The sequence below is a fragment of the Oncorhynchus keta genome, chromosome 25, assembly GCF_023373465.1.
Source record: "Oncorhynchus keta strain PuntledgeMale-10-30-2019 chromosome 25, Oket_V2, whole genome shotgun sequence".
Taxonomy (NCBI): Eukaryota; Metazoa; Chordata; class Actinopteri; order Salmoniformes; family Salmonidae; genus Oncorhynchus; species Oncorhynchus keta.
The window spans coordinates 30,784,755-30,807,226 of NC_068445.1; the positions used below are offsets into that span (position 1 = coordinate 30,784,755).

The window sequence follows — 22,472 nt, forward strand, 5'->3', positions numbered from 1 at the left end:
TTCAAGAAAATGAACAAGAATGACAAATGGTTTGATGAAAAATGCAAAAACCTATAAAAGAAATTGAGAAATTGGTGTTGATGGTATCCTCAATGAAATGATCAAATATACAGACCACAAATTCCAATTGGATATACTTAAACTCTTTAACATCATCCTTAGCTCTGGCATCTTCCCCAATTTTTGGGACCAAGGACTGATCACCCCAATCCACAAAAGTGGATATAAATTTGACCCCAATAACTATGCGTCAACAGCAACCTTGGGAAAATCCTCTGAATTGACATTAACAGCAGACTCGTACATTTCCTCAATGAAAACAATGTACAGAGCAAATTTCAAATTAGCTTTTTACCAAATTACCATACGGCAGTCCACGTATTCACCACACCCTAATTGACAAACAAACAAACCAAAACAAAGGCAAAGTCTTCCTTGTTGCCCTCAATAAAGCTTTTGACTCAATTTAGCATGATGGTCTGCTATACAAATTGATGGAAAGTGGTGTTGGAGGAAAAACATGCAACATTATAAAATCCACGTACACAAACAACAAGTGTGTGGTTAAATTTGGCAAAAAAACACATTTCTTTCCACAGGGCCGTGGGGTGAGACAGGGATGCATCTTAAGACCCACCCTCTTCAACATGTATATCAACGAATTGGTGAGGGCACTAGAACAGTCTGCAGCACCCGGCCACACCCTACTGGAATCTGAAGTAAAATGTCTACTGTTTGCTGATAATCTGGTGCTTCTGTCCCCAACCAAGGAGGGCCTACAGCAGCACCAAGATCTTCTGCATAGATTCTGTCAGACCTGGGCCCAGACAGTCAAGGACTGGGAAGCGGGTCAGATCACACAGGCACAAATAATGGTGTTCCAAGAAAGGTCCAGTTGCCAGGACCACAAATACAAATTCCATCTCGACACCGTTGCCCTACTAGCACACAAAAAACTATACATATCTCGGCCTGAACATCAGCGCCACAGGTAACATCCACAAAGCTGTGAACAATCTGAGAGACAAGGCAAGAAGGTCCTTCTATGCCATCAAAAGGAAGATAACATTTAACATACCAATTAGGATCTGGCTAAAAATACCTAAATCATTCAAAGAGCCCATTGCCCTTTATGGTTGTGAAAATTTGAAAATCTGCATGGATAATTCTGCAAAAATATCCTCAGTGTACAATGTAAAACACCAACTAATGCATGCAGAGCAGAATACCCAAAATCCAGAAAAGAGCTGTTCAATTCTAAAACCACCTAAAAGGAAGCAATTCCCTAACCTTCCATAACAAAGCCATCACCTACAGATAGATGAACCTGGAGAAGAGTCCACTAAGCAAGCTGGTCCTGGGGCTCTGTTCACAAACAGACCCCACAGAGCCCCAACCAAATCATGAAAAAACAAAAAGATGATTACTTGACACATTGGAAAGAATGACCAAAAAAACTGAGCTAACTAGAATGCTATTTGGCCCTGAACAGAGAGTATGCAGTGGCATAATACTTGACCAATGTGACTGACTCAAACATAAGGAAAGCTTTGACTCAGTGAACATAGCCTTGCCATTGAGAACGGCTGCCGCAGGCAGACCTGGCTCTCAAGAGAAGACAGGCTATGTGCTCACTGCCCACAAAATGAGGTGTAAACTGAGCTGCACTTCCTAACCTCCTGCCAAATGTATGACCATATTAGAGACACATATTTCCCTCAGATTACACAGACCCACGAAGAATTGGAAAACAAACCCAATTTTGATAAACTCCCATATCTATTGGGTGAAATACCACAATGTGCCAACACAGCAGAAAGATGTGTGACTTGTTGCCACGAGAAAAGGGCAACCAGTGAAGAACAAACACCATTGTAAATACAACCCATATTTATGCTTATTTATTTTCCCTTTTGTAACTATTTGCACATATTATGACATTTGAAATGTATTTATTCTTTTTTCAAACAGTGTTTACTGTTAAGTGTTATTGTTTATGTCACTTTTATTTATTATCTACTTCACTTGCTTTGGCAATGTAAACTTATGTTTCCCATGACAATAAAGCCCTTGGAGAGAGAGAGAGAGAGAGAGAGAGAGAGAGAGAGAGAGAGAGAGCAACAGAAAGGGAAATAAAAGGATTGGGAAAGAGACAGAGAGGAAACAGGTACGAGAAAGAGAGTGAGTGAAAAGAGGGGGGACAGGAGAGGGGAAGGGAGCAAGCAAGGTAAGGTGTGAGAGAGAGAGAGAGGCTGCCTTTGCTACTGCTATCAAGAGCCCCTAAAAAAAGAGCCCTTCTGTCCTCTGTCTGGATCTGACTGTGATATAGGACATTCTGGGTATCCGTGGGGGTCAGGAGAAGCAAGCGCAAGCAACATTCGTACAGATGCTGTGTTATTTTTATGCTTTACTTGATTTGCAGGGTGGCATTCTCTTCAGTGTTAACAGCAAGGCTAACTGCACACAAACGCACATAGGGACTCCAGGCAATTTTTTTATTGTTATGCTATCTCAAGAAGGGTGAGTGGCGTGGAGCGGTGTGCAGTAATGGCTGCACCTCTCAGGAGGTAGCTAGCTACTAATCACCGCTCTCACAAGGGAGGGAGCTACAGCCCTCGGAGAGTCCCGAGGAGGGAAGCTAGCACTAGCCCATTGGCTAGTTAGCTCTGTGGGGAGAAGGAGCTACAGTAGCTAGCTGATTCTGTTAGGGAATGGAGTTAACTTAGTTGTAAAAGAAATCTGCTAGCTAGTTTGATGTGATGAAGAAGTGTGCTATAATAGTTGTAAAGTTCAGGAGCTAGCTACTAAGGCTTGAGCTATAGCCATGGGAGGGAGGGTAGCTAGCTGTTGTGGAAGTGAGGTAACCAAATAGTTGTGAATGGGAAATTAGGTAGAATTGTGAGAGAAAGTAGAGAGGGAATCTAGTAATCTCTCATAGGACTGGGAGGGAGCACACTGTATCAGGGCTGTGCGCGCTAGCCTTTGCTCGCTAGTTCTGTTGGAGAGGTATGTTGGTTCTCAACACGTTACATGCATGCCTTTTTGTTCTCAGGAGACTAACACATCTGACCGCACTTGAAAAGCTGATTTGGCATTACCATGTTTAAATTTAGGCCTAATAATTCTGTGAAGCTCACCGAGAAATACGGGAATTTTCAGATGGCACCAGTGTTTGACTGTTTACTTTTCTTTGCGTTGGAGAGAGGGAGAATTTTTTTGTTTATTTTTAAAGCGGGTGCGTTTTCTCATGCTCATGCATGGATATAATTTCTGCGGTGCGTTCATCTGGAGGAAGTTTTGGTTGACACGTTGTTTCTACAATTCACGCCTGTTGCTAACCACCAATATCTCTCTCCTCCTCTCTCTCCTATTGCCTCCTCCCTCCCCCCCCTCTCTACCCCCTCCTCCCTCTCTCCACCTCACCTTCCCCCTCCTCCTTCTCTCCCCTTCACATTCCCCCCTCCTCCTTCTCTCCCCCTCACCTTCCCCCTCCTCCTTCTCCCCCCCTCACCTTCCCCCTCCTCCTTCTCTCCCCTTCACATTCCCCCCCCTCCTCCTTCTCTCCCCCTCACCTTCCCCCTCCTCCTTCTCTCCCTCTATCCTTCTTTTCAATTATTAACTATTCTCTAGCTGACTAGGCAGCGCTTGGTGGATGCGGATGGCATCATCAACCCGGTGGCATTTTACATCTACCTGACTGCGTGGGTCAGCAACGACCCGGTGGCGTACGCAGCCTCGCAGGCCAACATAAGGCCCCACCCTCCGGAGTGGCTCCATGACCGCACAGACTCCATGCTCGAGACACGGCTCAGCAGTGAGTGACCGATCACAGCACACTTTACTACCACAAACACCTTTCAATGGCCAATCATATCAGACACGCCTTTTTGTTCTCAATAATTATTTAGCACACTGGCCTACAGATTTGTCAATTGAATTAAAAAAGACTAAGACTTTATTTAAGAAGTGTGCAGGAACTGTTTTTTTCTGCCTCTGGTACCTCTGGTAGCTCATACTGCTTTATGGTGACATGGAGCTATCCATCTGTTTGTATCACTAAACACACTCATATACATTTATGAACTACTTGTTATGTTTTGTGGCCTAACTATTCCATGGGTCATTTCACCTTGAGTATAACATTTTACTTATTTTGCTCAACTTAACTTCCATAGGCTTTTATTACATTTGAGCTGCAGTTATTTTAGAGTACATGTTTGTGCCATTCCATCTGTGGAGTTAATTACTCGTATCTACTTTCTGGTTTTAACTGAGGTAGTTTAAAGTATACTGAGGGGGGGGGTAGCACGCTGTGGTACTCTAATGGTGCCTGTGGTGAATGTCATAACTCTTACCACAACAGGCCGCTATGGATCACACACACACACACACACTTAAAACTCTGTGACCCCAGAACCGCCTACACCCTGTTCTCATTTCCTTACCACACACACACACACAGAGAGAGTGCACGTGCACAAAGGAAGGGGAAAGACAATTATTGGGAAAGAGAAAGAGAGGAAAAGGGTGTGAGAAAGAGAGTGAGCTGTACAGGAACCCCCTGGAGCAGAGCAATGATGGCAGAGCTCCAACTCCCAGTCCTAATGGACATTTGTAGTGGAGATTATAATGGGCCAAACCATGTTAGCAAGTAGTGCTGGCTGACCCTCCAGGCACTAGAAAGCACACACACACAAACACACACACACACACCACAGAGAGTCTTTGCAGTGTCATTTCTGGGATGTTTTTGATCAAACTTATGTTTTTGAAAGAAAAGTCCTAGGTAAAACAATATGGACTGGATTTTATAGTGTGAGTGTGGTGGATATAAGATATTATAGTGGGGGTGTGGTGAGTATAACATATTATAGTGGGGGTGTGGTGGATATAAGATATTATAGTGGGGGTGTGGTGAGTATAACATATTATAGTGGGGGTGTGGTGAGTATAACATATTATAGTGGGGGTGTGGTGAGTATAACATATTATAGTGGGGGTGTGGTGAGTATAACATATTATAGTGGGGGTGTGGTGGGTATAACATATTATAGTGGGGGTGTGGTGGGTTTAAGATATTATAGTGTGGCGGGTATAAGATATTATATTGTGCTGTGGTGGGTATAAGATATTATAGTGGGGTGTGGTGGGTATAATATATTATGCTGGTGTGGTGGGTATAAGATATTATATTGTGGTGTGGTGAGTATAAGATATTATAGTGGGGTGTGGTGGGTATAAGATATTATAGTGGGGGTGTGGTGGGTATAAGATATTATAGTGGGGGTGTGGTGGGTATAAGATATTATAGTGTGGTGGGTATAAGGTATTATAGTGGGGTGTGGTGAGTATAAGATATTATAGTGGGGGTGTGGTGGGTATAAGGTATTATAGTGGGGTGTGGTGGGTATAAGGTATTATAGTGGGGGTGTGGTGGGTATAAGATATTATAGTGGGGGTGTGGTGGGTATAAGGTATTATAGTGGGGTGTGGTGGGTATAAGGTATTATAGTGGGGGTCTGGTGGGTATAAGATATTATAGTGGGGTGTGGTGGGTATAAGGTATTATAGTGGGGTGTGGTGGGTATAAGGTATTGTAGTGGGGGTGTGGTGGGTATAAGGTATTGTAGTGGGGGTGTGGTGGGTATAAGGTATTATAGTGGGGGTGTGGTGCGTATAAGATATTATAGTGGGGTGTGGTGGGTATAAAATATTATAGTGGGGTGAGTATAAAATATTATAGTGGGGTGTGGTGGCTATAAGATATTATAGTGGGGTGTGGTGGATATAAGATATTATAGTGGGGGTGTGGTGGGTATAAGATATTATAGTGGGGGTGTGGTGGGTATAAGATATTATAGTGGGGTGTGGTGGGTATAAAATATTATAGTGTGTTGGGTATAAGATATTATAGTGTGGTGGGTATAAGGTATTATAGTGGGGTGTGGTGAGTATAAGATATTATAGTGGGGGTGTGGTGGGTATAAGGTATTATAGTGGGGGTGTGGTGGGTATAATATATTATAGTGGGGGTGTGGTGGGTATAAGGTATTATAGTGGGGTGTGGTGGGTATAAGGTATTATAGTGGGGGTGTGGTGGGTATAAGATATTATAGTGGGGGTGTGGTCGGTATAAGATATTATATTGTGGTGTTTTGGGTATATGATATTATATTGTGTTGTGGTGGATATAAAATATGATATTATGGTGTGGTGGGTATATGATATTATAGTGGGGTGTGGTGGGTATAAAATATTATAGTGGGGGTGTGGTGGGTATAAGGTATTATAGTGGGGGTGTGGTGGGTATATGGTATTATAGTGGGGGTGTGGTGGGTATAAGGTATTATAGTGGGGGTGTGGTGGGTATAATATATTATAGTGGGGTTGTGGTGGGTATATGGTATTATAGTGGGGGTGTGGTGGGTATAATATATTATAGTGGGGGTGTGGTGGGTATAAGGTATTATAGTGGGGTGTGGTGGGTATAAGGTATTATAGTGGGGGTGTGGTGGGTATAAGATATTATAGTGGGGGTGTGGTCGGTATAAGATATTATATTGTGGTGTTTTGGGTATAAGATATTATATTGTGGTGTTTTGGGTATATGATATTATATTGTGTTGTGGTGGATATAAAATATGATATTATGGTGTGGTGGGTATATGATATTATAGTGGGGTGTGGTGGGTATAAAATATTCAATTGTGATGTGGTGGGTATAGGATATTATATTGGGGTGTAGTGGGTATAGGATATTATAGTGTGGTGGGTGTAAGATATTATAGTGGGGGTGTGGTGGGTATAAGATATTATTGTGGGGATGTGGTGGGTATAAGATATTATAGTGTGGTCGGTATAAGATATTATAGTGTGGTGTGGTGGGTATAAGTTATTATAGTGTGGTGGGTAAAATATGTTATAGTGGGGTGTGGTTGGTATAAGATATTATAGGGGGGTGTGGTGGGTATAAGATATTATAGTGGGGTGTGGTGGGTATAAGATATTATAGTGGGGGTGTGGTGGGTATAAGATATTATAGTGGGGGTGTGGTGGGTATAAGGTATTATAGTGGGGTGTGGTGGGTATAAGTTATTATAGTGGGGTTGTGGTGGGTATAAGATATTATAGCGGGGGTGAGGTGGGTATAATATATTTCATTGGGGTGTGGTCGGTATAATATATTATAGTGTTGTGAGGTGGGTGTAAAAATGTAATAAAGGGGTGTTGTGGGTATAAGGAAGCTGAGGGCACATGACATAACATGGGGAGAATGACGTTAGTTTAGAACATGTGTCTTAGAGAGAGAGAGAGAGAGAGAGATGATGATGATTCAGGTTGTAATAGTATCAACTTCTGGCCTGCTGTCATTAGCCCATCACTAGGCTGAGGCTGGAGAGAATGGATCCCCCCACACCATCTTACACGCACACATGCATGTCAGTATCTACCAAGGCTCATGGGACCATTCTCTAGCTCTGCCCACCAGCCAGTCCTGATATTAATTTGTGTGGTGAGGCAAAGTGAGTTGGTGCTGAAACATGGTGCACTTGTTTGAACTCTACCGTTCTTGCACCTTTTCGAAACCTCTACCCCCCCCTCTCTGTCTAGTTCCTGCTGCCGAGCCCATCGAATATGCACAGTTTCCCTTCTACCTCAACGGGCTCCGCGAGACCCCCCAGTTTGTGGAGGCCATCGAGTCGGTGCGAGCCATCTGCAGTAACTACAGCCGCCAGGGCCTACCCAGCTACCCCAACGGCTACCCCTTCCTCTTCTGGGAGCAGTACGTAGACCTCAGACACTGGCTGCTGCTCTCCATCAGCGTGGTGCTAGCCTGCACCTTCCTCGTCTGTGCCCTCTTTCTGCTCAACCCCTGGACTGCCGGCATCATCGTGAGTACTCACAGGCTAACGCAGAGAGATACACACACACACACTCAGAGAGATGCACACACAGATGCATACAACGACAGCTTTAAACACTCTTGGCATTCTCTCAACCAGCTTCACGTGGAATGCTTTTCCAATTGTCTTGAAGGAGTTCTCACATATCCTGAGCACTTGTTGGCTGCTTTTCCTTCACTCTGCGGTACAACTCATCCCAAACCATATCAATTGGATTGAGGTCAGGTGATTGTGGAGGCCTGGTCATCTGATGTAGCACTTCATCACTCTCCTTCTTAGTCAAGTAGCCCTTACACAGCCTGGAGGTGTGCTGGGTCATTGTCCTGTTGAAAAATAAGTGATAGTCCAAATAAGCCCAAACCAGACGGGATGGAGTATCACTGCAGAATGTTGTGGTAGCAATGCTGGTTTAGTGTGCCTTGAATTCTCAATAAATCTCTGACAATGTCACCAGCAAAGCACCATCACACCTCTTCCTCCATGCGTCATGGTGGGAACCACACGTCCGGAGATCAGCCAATCACCTACTCTGCGTCTCACAAAGACACAGCGGTTGGAACCAAAAATCTCACATTTGGATTCATTAGACCAAAGGACAGATTTACAACAGTCTAATGTCCATTGCTCGTGTTCCTTGGCCCAAGCAAGTCTCTTCTTATTATTGGTGTCCTTTAGAAGTGGTTTCTTGACAGCAATTCAACCATGAAGGCCTGATTCACGCAGTCTTTTCTGAACAGTTGATGTTGAGATGTGTGTGTTTATTGAACTCTGTAAAGGATTTATTTGGGCTGCAATTTCTGAGGCTTGTAACTCTAATAAAGTTGTCCTCTGCTGCAGAGGTAACTATGGGTCTTCCTTTCCTGTGGTGGTCCTCATGAGAAACAGTTTCATCATAGCACTTGATGGTTTTTGCGACTACACTTGAAGAAACTTTAACAGTTCTTGACATTTTCCGCATTGACTGATCTTCATGTCTTAAAGTAATTGTGAACTGTTGTTTCTCTCTTGTTATTTTAGCTGTTCTTTACATAATATGATCTTGGTCTTTTACCAAATTGAGCTATCTTCTGTATACCACCCCTACCTTGTCACAACACAACTGATTGGCTCAAGTAGGAAATAAATTCCACAAATTAACTTTTAACAAGGCACACCTGTTAATTAAAATGCATTCCAGGTGACTACCTCATGAAGCTGGTTGAGAGAATGCTGAGAGTGTGCAAAGCTGTTATCAAGGCAAAGGGTGACTACTTTGAAGAATATAAAATATGTTTTGATTTGCTTAACTTTTTTCGTTACTACATGATTCCATATGTGTTATTCCATAGTGTTGATGTCTTCACTACTATTCTACAATGAAAAAAAATAAATAAAAAATAAAATGAAGAAACCCTTGAATGAGTAGGTGTGTCCAAACTATCGACTGGTACTGTATATATGAATAAAAAAATAAATGACCAAAGTTACAATAGATTGCCATAGATGTTCTGTTAATTACCCAAATTCCTGAAAATTCTGGTAATTTAGGTAAATTACCAGTAGCTTTGTAACCCTACTCATGTGAATGCACACACATGCAAACGCACACACATTCTAAAGCGGCATTCTTTTTGCATTGAATATATGGGCAGAATGTGTGTTGACATCATATATCAGTATAAAGTCCATTTTCATAAATCTGTCAGATTATACTCCTGTAAAAGGAGACTTCCTTATTCCAGAACATTCCAATCTATCAGTTTTAAACCTCCACTCCCATACACTGTGTGACGGTGGGTGTGGAGGGGAGAGAGAGGAAGGTAGGGAGGAGAGAGGTGGTGAGTGGAGGAGAGAGAAGGGATGAAGTGTGTGGAGGAGAAGAGAAGGTTGGAGAGTAGTGGTGAGTGGAAGAGAGGGAAAGGAGGACAGGAGTGGTGAGTGGAGGAGAGTAGTGGTGAGTGGAGGAGAGGGAAAGGAGGACAGGAGTGGTGAGTGGAGGAGAGTAGTGGTGAGTGGAGGAGAGGGAAAGGAGGACAGGAGTGGTGAGTGGAGGAGAGGGAAAGGAGGACAGGAGTGGTGAGTGGAGGAGAGGGAAAGGAGGACAGGAGTGGTGAGTGGAGGAGAGTAGTGGTGAGTGGAGGAGAGGGAAAGGAGGACAGGAGTGGTGAGTGGAGGAGAGTAGTGGTGAGTGGAGGAGAGGGAAAGGAGGACAGGAGTGGTGAGTGGAGGAGAGTAGTGGTGAGTGGAGGAGAGGGAAAGGAGGACAGGAGTGGTAAGTGGAGGAGTGGTGAGTGGAGGAGTGGTGAGTGGAGGAGAGTAGTGGTGAGTGGAGGAGAGGGAAAGGAGGACAGGAGTGGTGAGTGGAGGGGAGGAATGGTGAGTGGAGGAGTGAAGGAGAGGAGTGGTGAGTGGAGGAGAGGGAAAGGAGGACAGGAGTGGTGAGTGGAGGAGAGGGAAAGGAGGAGGAGTGGTGAGTGGAGGAGTGGAGTGGTGAGAAGAGAGAGTGTTGAGTGGAGGAGAGGGAAAGGAGGACAGGAGTGGTGAGTGGAGGAGAGGGAAAGGAGGAGTGGGTGGTGAGGAGTGGAGTGGAGTGGTGAGAAGAGAGAGTGTTGAGTGGAGGAGAGGGAAAGGAGGACAGGAGTGGTGAGTGGAGTGGAGGCGAGGGAAGGGAGGAGAGGGAAGGAAGGATAGGAGTGGTGAGTGGAGGAGAGGAATTGGAGAAGTGAGTGGAGGAGAGGGAAGGGAGGAGAGGGAAGGAAGGATAGGAGTGGTGAGTGGAGGAGAGGAATTGGAGAAGTGAGTGGAGGAGAGGGAAGGGAGGAGAGGGAAGGAAGGATAGGAGTGGTGAGTGGAGGAGAGGAATTGGAGAAGTGAGTGGAGGAGAGGGATGGGAGAAGTGAGTGGAGGAGAGTGAAAGGAGGAGAGGGATGGGAGAAGTGAGTGGAGGAGTGGGAAAGGAGGACAGGAGTGGTGAGTGGAGGAGTGGTGAGTGGAGGAGAGGGAAAGGAGGACGAGTGGTGAGTGGAGGAGTGGAGTGGTGAGTGAAGGAGAGGGAAAGGAGGACAGGAGTGGTGAGTGGAGGAGTAGAGTGGAGGCGAGGGAAGGGAGGAGAGGGAAGGAAGCATAGGAGTGGTGAGTGGAGGAGAGGGATGGGAGAAGTTAGTGGAGGAGAGTGGTGAGTGAAAGGAGGAGAGTAGTGAGTGGAGGAGAGGGATGGGAGAAGTGAGTGGAGGAGAGGGGTGAGTGGAGGAGAGGGATGGGAGAAGTGAGTGGAGGAGAGTGGTGAGTGGAGGAGAGGGAAGGAAAGGGAGGAGTGGTGAGGGGAGGGAAGGGAAGGGAGGAGAAGAGAGACCTGGAGTGGAGGAGAGGAGATCATGCTGCTGTGTTTGTCTAGCCCAGTCCTGTCCCAGTGTTTATCTTGTGCTGTTGTGTTTAGTCTACTCTGTCTCTCCCAGAAACTGACCTAAAATAAATGGGGATAGGACATAAGTTACCCAAGCAACCCGCACTCCCACCTAAAATACAGCCCGTTTCCCTATTTCTCTCCTACACATGTGCCGTAGGGGTTTCCAGTGATACACACATACACACACATGCACTCTCAGAGTTAATTTGGAAAGTATTCAGAACTCTTGACCTTTTCCACATTTTGTTACATTACAGCCCGATTCTAAAGTGAAAACAGTTTTATTGAAATTTTTACAAATGTATAAAATACCTTATTTACATAAGGTGCATCTTATTTACTTACATAAGGTGCATCTTGTTTCCATTGATCATCCTTGAGATGTATATTCCAATCAAGTCATAGAAACCTGTGGTGAATTCAATTAATTGGACATGATTTGGAAATGCACACATCTGTCTATATAAGGTCCACAGTTGACAGTGCATGATCAGAGCAAAAACCAAGCCATGAGGTCGAAGGAATTGTCCTGAGAGCTCCGAGACAGGATTGTGTCGAGGCACAGATCTGAGGAAGGGTACCAAAAAGTGTATGCAGCATTGAAGGTCCCCAAAAACACAGTGTCCTCCATCATTCTTGAATGTAAGAAGTAAGAGCGCTGGCCACCCAGCCAAACTGAGCAATCAGGGGAGAAGGGCCATGGTCAGGGAGGTGACCAAGAACCTGATGGTCAATCTGACAGTGCTCCAGAGTTTGTCTGTGGTGATGGGAGAACCTTTCAGAAGGACAACCATCTCTGCAGAACTCCACCAATCAGGCCTTTATGGTAGAGTGGCCAGACGGAAGCTCGTCCTCAGTCAAAAGCACATTACAGCCCGCTTGGAGTTTGCCAAAAGGCACCTAAAGGACTCTCTGACCATAAGAATCAAGTCTGTTGAAAACAGATTGAAGTCTTTGGCCCGAATGCCAAGCGTCACGTCTGGAGGAAACCTGGCACCATCCCTACGGTGAAGCAATGTGGTGGCAGCATGATATGGGGATGTTTTTCAGCAGCAGGGACTGGGAGACTAGTCAGGATCAAGGGAAAGATGAACAGAGCAAAGTACAGAGAGATCCTTGATGAAAACCTGCTCCAGAACCTCAGTCTGGGGCAAAGCTTCACCTTCCAACAGGACAATAACCCTAAGCATACAGCCAAAAATACACAGGAATGGCTTCGGGACAAGTCTCTGAATGTCTTTGAGTGGCCCAGCCAGAGCCCGGACTTGAACCAGATCGAACATCTCTGGAGAGACCTGAAAATAGCTGTGCAGCGACGCTCCCCATCCAATCTGACAGAGCTTGAGAGGATCTGCAGAGAACAATGGGAGAAGCTCCAAAAATACAGGTGCCAATCTTGTAGCGTCATACCCAAGAATACTTGAGGCTGTAATCACTGCCAAAGTTGCTTTAACAAAGTACTTTGAGTAAAGTGTCTGAATACTTATGTAAATGTAATATTTCAGTATCTTAATACATTTGCAAAAATGTCTAGACATCTGTTTTTGCTTTGTCATTATTGTATTTATTTTGAGTCCCATAGGGCGGCGCACAATTGGCCCAGCATCGTCTGGGCTGTCATTGTAAATAAGAATTTCTGGTACCCAGCAACAGTCAACAAAGAGCTATTTGGAAGATGAATGCTTAAAACAGCAAATGAAAATGTTTGGGGACAGACTTAGTGGAGACAACCCCGCACACTGAAGGTGGTCCTTGGTAAAGATGCCACTCCACCACCTTTGGAAGATCTGTCTTGCCGAAAAAGGTTATAACAATAAAGGTTAACATCAGTGTTCAAAACACTCTTTCTTAACCACGTTTCAGTAATGACCAACACATCTGAATTGGAGCTGTGAACCCACACTTTCAGTTGACCCATTTTACAGCAATTTGTACAGCAATTTCATCGGGTAGCATGAAAAGTAAGCAGGCTGGTTAGAATAGGATGGGAGGCCAAACATCTATTTTTATTTTTTTATTTTACCTTTATTTTACTAGGCAAGTCAGTTAAGAACAAATTCTTATTTTCAATGACAGCCTCAGAGTCCCGAGTGTGGGAACAAACAGTCTGTCCCACGGTTGGGTGAAGAAAGTTTGTAGTCAATAAAGTATGCAGGAGTCATGAGGCAAATAGCAAAATGAACATTAAAAAATAAAATATATAACGACTTGGGGATAGCCATTGTAAGTTCAGAGTCACTCGCCCTAGCAGTGCGTGTGTGCTGGAGGCAAGCGAAAGCTCGGAAGAGATAGGTGAGTGTGGTGGAGGTACCTGTACCAGACAGGGGACAGATCGCCAGGTGGAATCCAAGCAGCAGTGCAGCAGGCAATGGGAGCAGGTGTCACACCCACTTGGGAGAAGCTTTTATTTCTGGAGGCAGATTTCTTGTAGGAAATGCCAGTGAATGATCTTTGAACAGCAGGAGTGGGCTTCAGAGGACGCTTCAAAGACTCTTGTCACTTGTTGGGGTATTGTGTGTAGATCGATGCGGGAAAATACAATACAATTCATTTTAGAATAAGGCTGTAACATAAAAAGTCAAGGGGTCTGAATACTTTCCGAATGCACTGCATACTGTACAATCAATGTCAATATACTTGGTAAAATAATGGTTACTAAACAGTATTCAGCATATTCAGACAGGGCCCATACAATTATCTTTTGAATTTTCCCAAATTATGTTTTATTTTCCCGGTTTTGAATTTCTTTCTGTTTTTTTCCTCTCAATAGTACAATTATTCATAGAGAAACAATGAAAATGGATGTTCTGAATCCATGTCAATTCTTAAATCACATCAGTATAAAATGTTTTAGGTCTGAGGGGAAAACTAACACATTTACATTTTAGAGGGTAAATCCCCTTTAATTGCGCATCTAGCAAGAGAGGAATGTGTTGATCTAGTGACGTTTCTGTTAGGCCTACTGCTGCAGCACGTCATGCCAGATCTTGTAAAACAATTGCCACCCAATTGATACAAATAATCATGATATAGTTCTGCCAGGTAAGGTAAATATTACGTTGTTATGTATAGTATATGTGTTTTATTTGATGACTATCATTTCATTCCAAGTCATCATCTCATCTCTATAGAGCTGCTGTCTATGCCGTCTGACAAAATCACTATTTTAGTAGTTCTTCAAAGTAAATAAGGCATGTGACTGCTGATATATCAACCATAAATCACCCAGATCATGCATTTTCAGGTATAGATATCTTACAAAGCAACTTCTCTCTATCCCTGTCCATCATACATTCTTCTGTCTCTACTCTCCATTTCTGCCTGACACCAGACAGACAGACAGACGGGAGTTAAACGGCAGATGTTGTGTTCCGTTTGTCTTAACCCAGTAGTGGTTAACCAGGTGTGGGATAATGTCAATGTTGCTTTTATTGGGTAGTAGCCGGGAGCGTTATGTTTATGACAGTTTGCAAAGGGGAACAAATGGGGAAAATGCATGTACTTTCAGAATTGCTTGGCGAGCTACTCATAGGTGTGCTACGATCTACCTGTTGGAAACCCCTGCTCTAGCTTTACAAACCAAATAAAATGACAAGTTATGGCGGTGCTTCAAGTTGAACCATTTGCTTTGTCCAGACCAGGCCACCAGTATCCTACCTATCCCCTGTGTCCTAACCCCCATAGCCAAACCCTTACCCCTGCCCTTACCCCTTACCCCCAGCTACAGGCCACACACACACTAGTGATGACTTTGATTCCAGGTATCAATTTGTTAAAAACTATGTATATTATCATTTTTTGCTAGCTCTGGTGTTTGTCATCCACATTTTCTCATGATCTCTCTTGTCTGTCTGCAGCAGACATATAGTTAGCAATATGCTTGGAACATCAAATTGCAATAAAATCGCAGTATCAAAATGTATTATATTGTGAGAACTCTTGGCAATTCCAAGCGCTAACACACACATACACACACATACACACACATACACACACATACACACACATACACACACATACACACACATACACACACATACACACGCATACACACGCATACACACGCATACACACACATACACACACATACACACACATACACACACATACACACACATACACACACACACACATACACACACACACATACACACACATACACACGCATACACACGCATACACACGCATACACACACATACACACACATACACACACATACACACACATACACACGCATACACACACATACACACACATACACACACATACACACACATACACACACATACACACACAGGTTGTTCTTCTTTTCTTGTGGGGACCTAAAATACATTTCCATTCGAAATCCTATTTTCCCTAACCCGTAACCTAAACCTAGCCACGAATCCCTTACCCTAACCCTAATTCTAACCTTCATTTTAACCCTAATCCTAAACCTAACCCCTACATTTAAAATAGACTTTATCCTAATGGGGACGTGGGAAATGTCTCCACGAGGGAGAATTTTCCTTGTTTTACTATCCTTGTGGGGATTTCGGAGTATTTTAGTTCCCGACAAGTTTAGAAGGACCAACCCACACACACAGCCCACACATGTTTTGCTGTGTTTTGGATGGGACGTTAAACAGGTGACCTGACTCTCTGAGGTCACTAAATATGACATTGCACTTATTGTAAGAGTAGGGGTGTTAACCCCGTTGTCATGGCTAAATTACCAATCTGGCCCTCATACCATCATGGCCACCTAATCATCCCCAGCTTCCAATTGGCTCATTCATCTCCTCTCCCCTGTAACTATTCCCCGGGTCGTTGCTGTAAATGAGAATGTGTTCTCAATCAACTTACCTGGTAAAATAAGGGTAAAATCAAACCTTTAAATATCCTTGAGGAGACCCTAAATAAATTTCCATTCAAAATGCTATTTTCCCTAAACCTAACCTTAACCTCTAACTCTTAACTCTAAACCCTAAACCTAATGGCCTTTGTCCTCATGGGGATGTGGTTCTTGGTTCGAGGGAGAATTTTCCTTGTTTTACTATCCTTGTGGGGACTTTGGGGGATTTTGTCTCTGATGACCGTAGAGATGTTTGGATTCATGCTGGGGTTGTTCCCTGCGTTAAAACTGTAGATGGTCTCTAATGGTCATTAACGGTTGTGTTGCGGTCTGTCTGTTTCAGGTCCTGGTCCTGTCTCTGATGACCGTGGAGCTGTTTGGTATGATGGGGCTGATAGGGATCAAGCTCAGTGCTGTTCCTGTGGTCATCCTCATCGCCTCTGTCGGCATAGGAGTAGAGTTCACTGTACATGTTGCTCTAGTGAGTACACACACACACACACACACACACACAACGTCTTTTACTATCCTTGTGGGGACCCAAAATCCTATTTTCTATAAACCCTAACCCAAAACACCTTAACCCCTAACCATAGCTTAACCCTAACTGTAAACCTAACCCCTAAGCCTAAAATAGCTTAACATAACACACACACACACACAAAGTGTTTTGTATATTTTCAAATGACATGATAGTTTTTCTGATTAGTTGTGTGTACGTTGCAGGCGTTCCTCACAGCGATAGGGGACCGTAACAGGCGGGCAGTGCTGGCGTTAGAACACATGTTTGCTCCTGTGTTGGACGGAGCCTTCTCTACTCTACTAGGAGTCCTCATGCTAGCAGGCTCTGAGTTTGACTTCATCGTCAGGTGAGTGTGACCACTTTTGGGACACACACACATACACAATAACACACATAGAGTACACACGCACATGAACACATACACTCATGCACAAAGACTACATGCACACTCAAATACACATGCACACACTCATGGAAAGAGACTCAAACTCTCTCACACTCTACAAGTAAAGCACAAAACAATTTGACATCATAAACAATTGCATTTATAAGTTTTATTGACAAATGTGAATTTTAAAAATGTTAGCAAAAGCCTGATATCAATAAATTCATATGAATGCTGTAAGTACAGACATTGTTTGCTCAGTGGGAAATTAATGTCAAACTAGTTTGTGACAGCAACTATGTGATCTTCATGTCCTGGGATTTCCTGTGATTTTCTATGTAGAAGAACCCCTTACAGTATTATAGACACTATGTCCTGGGGTTTCCTGTGATCTTCTATGTAGAAGTACCCCTTACATTATTATAGACACTATGTCCTGGGGTTTCCTGTGATCTTCATTGTAGAAGAACCCCTTACATTATTATAGACACTATGTCCTGGGGTTTCCTGTGATCTTCTGTGTAGAAGAACCCCTTACAGTATTATAGCCACTATGTCCTGGGGTTTCCTGTGATCTTCATTGTAGAAGAACCCCTTACAGTATTATAGACACTATGTCCTGTGGTTTCCTGTGATCTTCTATGTAGAAGAACCTCTTACAGTATTATAGACACTATGTCCTGTGGTTTCATGTGCTCTTCTATGTAGAAGAACCCCTTACAGTATTATAGACACTATGTCCTGGGGTTTCATGTGATCTTCTGTGTAGAAGAACCCCTTACAATATTATAGACACTATGCCCTGGGGTTTCATGTGATCTTCTATGTAGAATAACCACTTACAGTATAATAGACACTATGTCCTGTGGTTTCCTGTGATCTTCTATGTAGAAGAACCCCTTACAGTATTATAGACACTATGTCCTGGGGTTTCCTGTGATCTTCATTGTAGAAGAACCCCTTACAGTATTATAGACACTATGTCCTGTGATCTTCTATGTAGAAGAACCTCTTACAGTATTATAGACACTATGTCCTGTGGTTTCGTGTGATCTTCTATGTAGAAGAACCCCTTACAGTATTATAGACACTATGTCCTGTGGTTTCCTGTGATCTTCTATGTAGAAAAACACCTTACAGTATTATAGACACTGGGGTTTCCTGTGATATTCTATGTAGAAGAACCCCTGACAGTATTATAGACACTATGTCCTGGGGTTTCCTGTGATCTTCTGTGTAGAAGAAAGAACCCCTTACAGTATTATAGACACTATGTCCTGGGGTTTCCTGTGATCTTCATTGTAGAATAACCCCTGACAGTATTATAGACACTATGTCCTGGGTTTCCTGTGATCTTCATTGTAGAAGAACCCCTTACAGTATTATAGACACTTTGTCCTGGGGTTTCCTGTGATTTTCTGTGTAGAAGAACCCATGTCAGTATTATAGACACTATGTCCTGGGGTTTCCTGTGATCTTCTATGTAGAAGAACCCCTGACAGTATTATAGACACTATGTCCTGGGGTTTCCTGTGATTTTCTGTGTAGAAGAACCCATGTCAGTATTATAGACACTATGTCCTGGGGTTTCCTGATCTTCTATGTAGAAGAACCCCTTACAGTATTATAGCCAATATGTCCTGGGGTTTCCTGTGATATTCTATGTAGAAGAACCCCTGACAGTATTATAGACACTATGTCCTGGGGTTTCCTGTGATCTTCTGTGTAGAAGAACCCCTTACAGTATTATAGACACTATGTCCTGGGGTTTCCTGTGATCTTCTATGTAGAAGAACCCCTTACAGTATTATAGCCACTATGTCCTGGGGTTTCCTGTGATCTTCTATGTAGAAGTACCCCTTACATTATTATAGACACTATGTCCTGGGGTTTCCTGTGATCTTCATTGTAGAAGAACCCCTTACATTATTATAGACACTATGTCCTGGGGTTTCCTGTGATCTTCTGTGTAGAAGAACCCCTTACAGTATTATAGCCACTATGTCCTGGGGTTTCCTGTGATCTTCATTGTAGAAGAACCCCTTACAGTATTATAGACACTATGTCCTGTGGTTTCCTGTGATCTTCTATGTAGAAGAACCTCTTACAGTATTATAGACACTATGTCCTGTGGTTTCATGTGCTCTTCTATGTAGAAGAACCCCTTACAGTATTATAGACACTATGTCCTGGGGTTTCATGTGATCTTCTGTGTAGAAGAACCCCTTACAGTATTATAGACACTATGCCCTGGGATTTCATGTGATCTTCTATGTAGAATAACCACTTACAGTATAATAGACACTATGTCCTGTGGTTTCCTGTGATCTTCTATGTAGAAGAACCCCTTACAGTATTATAGACACTATGTCCTGGGGTTTCCTGTGATCTTCATTGTAGAAGAACCCCTTACAGTATTATAGACACTATGTCCTGTGATCTTCTATGTAGAAGAACCTCTTACAGTATTATAGACACTATGTCCTGTGGTTTCGTGTGATCTTCTATGTAGAAGAACCCCTTACAGTATTATAGACACTATGTCCTGTGGTTTCCTGTGATCTTCTATGTAGAAAAACACCGTACAGTATTATAGACACTGGGGTTTCCTGTGATATTCTATGTAGAAGAACCCCTGACAGTATTATAGACACTATGTCCTGGGGTTTCCTGTGATCTTCTGTGTAGAAGAAAGAACCCCTTACAGTATTATAGACACTATGTCCTGGGGTTTCCTGTGATCTTCATTGTAGAATAACCCCTGACAGTATTATAGACACTATGTCCTGGGTTTCCTGTGATCTTCATTGTAGAAGAACCCCTTACAGTATTATAGACACTTTGTCCTGGGGTTTCCTGTGATTTTCTGTGTAGAAGAACCCATGTCAGTATTATAGACACTATGTCCTGGGGTTTCCTGTGATCTTCTATGTAGAAGAACCCCTGACAGTATTATAGACACTATGTCCTGGGGTTTCCTGTGATTTTCTGTGTAGAAGAACCCATGTCAGTATTATAGACACTATGTCCTGGGGTTTCCTGATCTTCTATGTAGAAGAACCCCTTACAGTATTATAGCCAATATGTCCTGGGGTTTCCTGTGATATTCTATGTAGAAGAACCCCTGACAGTATTATAGACACTATGTCCTGGGGTTTCCTGTGATCTTCTGTGTAGAAGAACCCCTTACAGTATTATAGACACTATGTCCTGGGGTTTCCTGTGATCTTCTATGTAGAAGAACCCCTTACAGTATTATAGCCACTATGTCCTGGGGTTTCCTGTGATCTTCTATGTAGAATAACCACTTACAGTATTATAGACACTATGTCCTGTGGTTTCATGTGATCTTCTATGTAGAATAACCACTTACAGTATAATAGACACTATGTCCTGTGGTTTCCTGTGATCTTCTATGTAGAAGAACCTCTTACAGTATTATAGACACTATGTCCTGTGGTTTCATGTGATCTTCTATGTAGAATAACCACTTACAGTATAATAGACACTATGTCCTGTGGTTTCCTGTGATCTTCTGTGTAGAAGAACCCCTTACAGTATTATAGCCACTATGTCCTGGGGTTTCCTGTGATCTTCATTGTAGAATAACCCCTTACAGTATTATAGACACTATGCCCTGTGGTTTCCTGTGATCTTCTATGTAGAAGAACCCCTTACAGTATTATAGACACTATGTCCTGGGGTTTCCTGTGATCTTCATTGTAGAAGAACCCCTTACAGTATTATAGACACTATGTCCTGTGATCTTCTATGTAGAAGAACCTATTACAGTATTATAGACACTATGTCCTGTGGTTTCGTGTGATCTTCTATGTAGAAGAACCCCTTACAGTATTATAGACACTATGTCCTGTGGTTTCCTGTGATCTTCTATGTAGAAAAACACCTTACAGTATTATAGACACTATGTCCTGGGGTTTCCTGTGATCTTCATTGTAGAATAATCCCTGACTGTATTATAGCCACTATGTCCTGGGTTTCCTGTGATCTTCATTGTAGTAGAATAACCCCTTACAGTATTATAGACACTATGTCCTGGGGTTTCCTGTGATCTTCTGTGTAGAAGAACCCCTTACAGTATTATAGACACTATGCCCTGGGGTTTCTGTGATATTCTATGTCGAAGAACCCCTGACAGTATTATAGACACTATGTCCTGGGGTTTCCTGTGATCTTCTATGTAGAAGAACCCCTTACAGTATTATAGACACTATGTCCTGTGGTTTCGTGTGATCTTCTATGTAGAAAAACCACTTACAGTATTATAGACACTATGTCCTGTGGTTTCCTGTGATCTTCTATGTAGAATAACCACTTACAGTATAATAGACACTATGTCCTGTGGTTTCCTGTGATCTTCTATGTAGAAGAACCCCTTACATTATTATAGACACTATTTCCTGGGGTTTCCTGTGATCTTCTGTGTAGAAGAACCTCTTACAGTATTATAGACACTATGTCCTGTGGTTTCATGTGATCTTCTATGTAGAATAACCACTTACAGTATAATAGACACTATGTCCTGTGGTTTCCTGTGATCTTCTATGTAGAAGAACCCCTTACAGTATTATAGACACTATGTCCTGTGGTTTCCTGTGATCTTCTATGTAGAAGAACCCCTTACAGTATTATAGACACTATGTCCTGGGGTTTCATGTGATCTTCTGTGTAGAAGAACCCCTTACAGTGTTATAGACACGATGTCCTGTGGTTTCCTGTGATCTTCTATGTAGAAGAACCCCTTACAGTATTATAGACACTATGTCCTGGGGTTTCCTGTGATCTTCATTGTAGAAGAACCCCTTACAGTATTATAGACACTATGTCCTGGGGTTTCCTGTGATCTTCTGTGTAGAAGAACCCCTTACAGTATTATAGACACTATGCCCTGGGGTTTCTGTGATATTCTATGTCGAAGAACCCCTGACAGTATTATAGACACTATGTCCTGTGATCTTCTATGTAGAATAACCTCTTACAGTATTATAGACACTATGTCCTGTGGTTTCGTGTGATCTTCTATGTAGAAGAACCCCTTACAGTATTATAGACACTATGTCCTGTGGTTTCCTGTGATCTTCTATGTAGAAAAACACCTTACAGTATTATAGACACTATGTCCTGGGGTTTCCTGTGATATTCTATGTAGAAGAACCCCTGACAGTATTATAGACACTATGTCCTGGGGTTTCCTGTGATCTTCTGTGTAGAAGAACCCCTTACAGTATTATAGGCACTATGTCCTGGGGTTTCCTGATCTTCTATGTAGAAGAATTCCTTACAGTATTATAGACACTATGTCCTGGGGTTTCCTGTGATCTTCATTGTAGAATAACCCCTGACAGTATTATAGACACTATGTCCTGGGTTTCCTGTGATCTTCATTGTAGAAGAACCCCTTACAGTATTATAGACACTA

At 42.9% G+C, this 22,472-nt stretch overlaps 1 protein-coding gene across 2 annotated transcripts in view; it reads left to right on the forward strand.

Annotated features, from left to right (window-relative positions):
• LOC118394092 (protein patched homolog 1) overlaps positions 1-22,472 on the forward strand; it is a 172,495-nt gene that overhangs the window by 120,922 nt on the left and 29,101 nt on the right. For both annotated transcript variants that reach the window (XM_052479086.1, XM_052479087.1), the window contains exons 17-20: positions 3,631-3,814; positions 7,612-7,892; positions 16,468-16,605; positions 16,851-16,993. In XM_052479086.1, the coding sequence (XP_052335046.1) occupies positions 3,631-3,814; positions 7,612-7,892; positions 16,468-16,605; positions 16,851-16,993 (746 nt within the window). The remainder of the gene's footprint in view (positions 1-3,630; positions 3,815-7,611; positions 7,893-16,467; positions 16,606-16,850; positions 16,994-22,472) is intronic.